The sequence below is a fragment of the Malus sylvestris genome, chromosome 6 (genome assembly GCF_916048215.2).
Source record: "Malus sylvestris chromosome 6, drMalSylv7.2, whole genome shotgun sequence".
Lineage (NCBI taxonomy): Eukaryota > Viridiplantae > Streptophyta > Magnoliopsida > Rosales > Rosaceae > Malus > Malus sylvestris.
The window spans coordinates 9,461,096-9,465,562 of NC_062265.1; the positions used below are offsets into that span (position 1 = coordinate 9,461,096).

General features: G+C 39.0%; 1 protein-coding gene across 1 annotated transcript; it reads right to left on the minus strand.

The window, feature by feature from the left end:
* Nucleotides 1-687: 687 nt before the first annotated feature.
* LOC126626664 (uncharacterized) lies at nucleotides 688-1,683 on the minus strand. Its single transcript, XM_050296038.1, has 2 exons — nucleotides 1,257-1,683; nucleotides 688-1,160 (listed from the first exon to the last, which is right to left on the minus strand). Exons 1-2 carry the CDS (start codon nucleotides 1,551-1,553, stop codon nucleotides 1,098-1,100), a joined length of 360 nt encoding a protein of 119 aa, XP_050151995.1. The 5' UTR covers nucleotides 1,554-1,683; the 3' UTR covers nucleotides 688-1,097.
* Nucleotides 1,684-4,467: the final 2,784 nt, after the last annotated feature.

The window sequence follows — 4,467 nt, forward strand, 5'->3', positions numbered from 1 at the left end:
AGAGCCAAACTTCCACCAGGATTACTTTCTCACAAATCGAAGAGGCACCACTATCCGAATCTCGAGAGCCAGACTCCTACCAGGATCGCTTTCTCAAAAATCAAAGAGGCACCACTCTTTAAACCTCAAGAGCCAGATCCCCAATAGGATTGCTTGTTCAAAAATTGAAAAGGCAACACTCTCCGAATCTCAAGAGGCAGACTCCCAACAGGATTGCTTTCTCAAAAATCGAAGAGGCATCGTTCTTTGAATCTCGAGAGCCAGATCCCGGATAGGATTGCTTGTTCGAAAATCGAAAAGGCACCGATCTCCGAACTTCGAGAGCCAGATTTCCTTGGATAAAGCTTGTCTGCAATATTCACACGCAACATCAGCTTTCCAAATACCATATACCACTTTTTCAAAGCGCTCTAACAAAGTTAAAACATGTGAAGCTTGCAGCTCCCACTACATTGTTATGACTAAGAAGGGTAAAGGAATAGTATTATTACTTGCTCAAAAATCGAAGAGGCACCGCCCTCCGAATCTCGAGAGCCAGACTCCTAACAGGATTACTTTCTAAAAAATCGAAGAGGCATCGCTCTCTGAATCTCAAGAGCTAGACTCCCAACAGGATTGCTTTCTCAAAAATCGAAGAGGCACCGTTCTCCGAATCTCGAAAGCCAGATCCTCGACAGGATTGCTTGTTCGAAAATTGAAGAGGCATCGCTCTCCGAACTTCAAAAGCCAGATTTCCTTGGATAAAGCTTGTCTGTAATCTTCACACGCAACATCAGCTTTCCAGATACCACATACCACTTTTTCAAAGTGCTCTGACAAAGTTAAAACACGTGAAGCTTGCAGCTCCCACTACATTGCTATGACCAAGAAGGGTAAAGGAATAGCACTATTACTTGTTGTTATGGAGACTCCTATATATGTTGACCTCCATCCTCCACAGCCAGGCAGACCTGCAAATAAAAAAAAATGCTCCACTTTTCTTCACATCCGAGAGGGCACTCTCAGCAAAGTCTCTCGAAATACTCAGCTTCTTTTCCTCCTGATAATACCTCTGCAAACAAGCCACACCAGAGCAAGAGTATCTCATATCATTAGGGTTAAAAGCAAGAGTATCCCATATCATGCTTTTTCCCTGTCTTTTCCTTTGGCCTTGTTCTTACCTGCAAGATAAGGAGAAAGAGAACAACCAGTCAGCACTTGGAATCAAGTTTCCAGTTAAGAACTGACTGCCTGGAACCCCTTGCCTGATTACTTACCTGGCATTGCTCTCGAGTACTCATCTTCAACATCTTATGCTTCCAAAAAAGATACCACATCTGAGTGAGGAACAGATAGGGTAAGTGAGAAGGATACAAGGAAGCATGTGGAGACAAGCGCAACAGAACACGTGCCGATTCATCTATTACTTCGTCAACAGCAAAAGTATCCCATATTATCAAGGTCGAACGCACTCTTGATTTGATGGACTTGTTTTGACCCTCAAATTCTTGAGTCGGCCTTATACTCTGGAGGAAACCAGAAAACCCTCCAGCCCAGTTCAAGAATAAGCCCATGGAAAGTTACTCATTCAAAAGCAAAAGTATCTCATATCATCTCTTCTCCTTATCCTTGTTGCTGTTTACGACACGAAGAGAAGGAGAACAATCAACCGGAAGCCAAAATCGAACCTTCGATCCAGGTTGCTTGCTTGGAAGTCTGATTGCTTACCTTGTCTGTTACCTCTTTCGGCAAATCTCCTAGCTCGGCGACTTAGGAGACTCCTACTATAGGGTTTTGTATTGCACTTGACCAAGCCCGAAACTACAAGTAAGCTTCAAGTTAAATTGATACATTACCTTGTGCATCTTCATCGGTTAAAGATACCACCCTTGGATGGAGGAAAAGTACTTCCAGAGAAGATGCCACATCTACGTATGAGACAGATAAGGCAAGTGAAAATGATACCACACTTCAGTACTTCGAAGTTTCATGATTACTCAATGGCTTGGATCTTGCAAGTCCCTAGCCGAGGAGCTTCCTTCACTCAGGAACTTAGGGGAGCACTGTTTGTACCATACTTGACCAATCCCGAAACTACTGAGTACCGGTCAACGTTATACCGTCAAGGACCCAGAAGAGTTTCCCTCCAACCAGGAGGCCAATCATAGCGCGACACGTGTCGACATCAGAAGCCAATCATAGCGCGACACATGTCAACATCAGAAGCCAATCACAACACGACACTTGTCAATGTCAGAATGAAACTAGAAACTCTCTTCTATAAATAGAGATCATTCTCTCACAATATTTCCTAATGTCATTTATACTAAATCACTCACTAGTACTCACAAAATGAGGGCTTGAACCTATGTACTTGTGTAAACCCTTCACAATTAATGAGAACTCCTCTACTCTGTGGACGTAGCCAATCTGGGTGAACCACGTACATTTTGTTTTTGCTTCCCTGTCTCTATCCATTTACATACTTATCCACACTAGTGACCGGAGCAATCTAGTGAAGGTCACAAACTTAACATTTTCTGTTGTAGCGAAGTCCCCACTGATTTTGTGCATCAATAAACTCTATTTAGGTATGATAATCAGTGCTTGATATCATTTTTTCCTTAGAAAATTATTCATTGTGTTAATTTAATGTGTTTTGTAATGAAATTTCTCTTCTGGTGTTAGGTGTAAATGTACACAGTGGGGAGGAGGTGGCTGTTAAGCTGGTATGTGATCAATCCTCAAATCGTAGATTCGGTTCTGATGTTTGGTTTATGGCTAAATGTTTGCAAGCATTGTATAGTTTTGTGCCTGAGTTATAAATGGATAGCTTCATTAATGTACTGGAGTATGAGCTTCTGGTAATTCATTATGATTTCATACATGCTTCTATACATATTGAAATTGTCCAGTTTGCTCATGGATGTTTCTGTGTGATTTTGCATGTCTCCCTTGATAAAAGCTTGAGCAAAATATGCTTATGAAATCGATATGTGGTTTAGCTTTATAAATGAGTCTGCATCTATACTGCTTATTTGCTACCCATATAAACATACAACTTTATATGAGATTGCCCCCCATTTGAAAATGAGTGTTTTTATGCAATGTTTATGTGTAGGCATTGGAATTAGTGTCTTTTGTTTTTATTTTGATCCCAGTTGCTCAAAACTGAATTTTTTGTTGGTGTGAATATATATGGGAACATATAATATCAACCTTTGGAGTGAATCTAATTCATTTTAATTTTTCTTAAATCTATTGATTATCAGATGACATAGTTAACAACTTCTGTGATTTTAAAACACTTGGAGGTGAGATTTACATAATTAAATAGTCAATCGAAAAATTGAAATGAGATGTTAGTTTTACCTGACTAATTTCTTTGTTGGGTTTATTACTGCTCAATGTTAAAACCCAAAAATGGTTTTTTGAGCAAGTGGTGATCGGCCCGCCTGGGTTAGGAAAGACCACTTACTGCAACTGCAATGGCATGTCTGAGTATATCCAGCTCATCCGAAGGTAAAAAATTTCACTCTAAATTCTGGGTTTTCAAGTTTTTCCATGACTTCAATTTTGGTTTTTGAATACATCTAAAATATTTACAGTGGCAATTTGTTGTTTTGGCGTGCAGGAAAGTTTTTGTGGTACATTTGGATAATGCCGCCGATGCATTGCCGTATCCTTTTCAGGGTTTTATTTTGTTCATGTTTATTGTTCGTAATTTGTAGTGTTGCATTGCATTTCAACGTCGAATATTGAGGGTAATAAAGTAGATCTACTGGTTCACCTTCTTTCATTCGGTGCTTTCAACTTTGAATTTTTTAATCCTACTCATTTTGCTTAGTTTTTGTTCGATTTGGGTTTCGCAGTTCAGAGCCGATTTGGGGATTTTGAAATGGTGGACACTGGGCCAGTTACACCACAACAGGTACTTCAATTTCAATGCCATGACTGTGCATTTCTTTTGCGTAATTTGATCTTCTACTGATTTTGATTGAATTTCAGGAATTTTTTTTACTTGCTTAGTTTAATTTGTTGTTGTTCAATTGTTATGAAGATCTATGAATGTGTATGAATTATTGGTTTCTGATTTTTGTTGAACAATGTGAAGTTGCTTGGTGTTTCAAGTTCTTGATCCAAAGAAAGTTGCGTTATTTCGTAATGGCATTGCCTTTTGTAATGGTTGTTCGGATTACTGTGTCATTTTATTTATGCAACACTTATATGACACTTTTCTTATTGGATGTATGTGAATATCATCAATATCTTATGGATTAATATGCTTACCTTTTCGTATACATATGTTTTGATTCATGTTAAACTTTTTGTATTATTTTTGTGTTTGTCATTAGCAGGTGAATTTGAAAACATTCATGGTTATCCATAGGACCTTGAGGGAGTATGCAATTAGTATTCATTCCTGCAAATGAAGTTGCAGGCCCACACACAAGCAAACTTCATCTGAAAGCCGAATAATCCAAAGGT

Coding starts and splice junctions, on each gene's coding strand:
- LOC126626664 (XM_050296038.1), bottom strand. CDS start 1,553: ATGGGCTTATTCTTGAACTGGGCTGGAGGGTTTTCTGGTTTCCTCCAG. Junction 1,161..1,256: donor GTACTCGAGAGCAATGCCAG/GTAAGTAATCAG, acceptor CTTATCTTGCAG/GTAAGAACAAGGCCAAAGGA.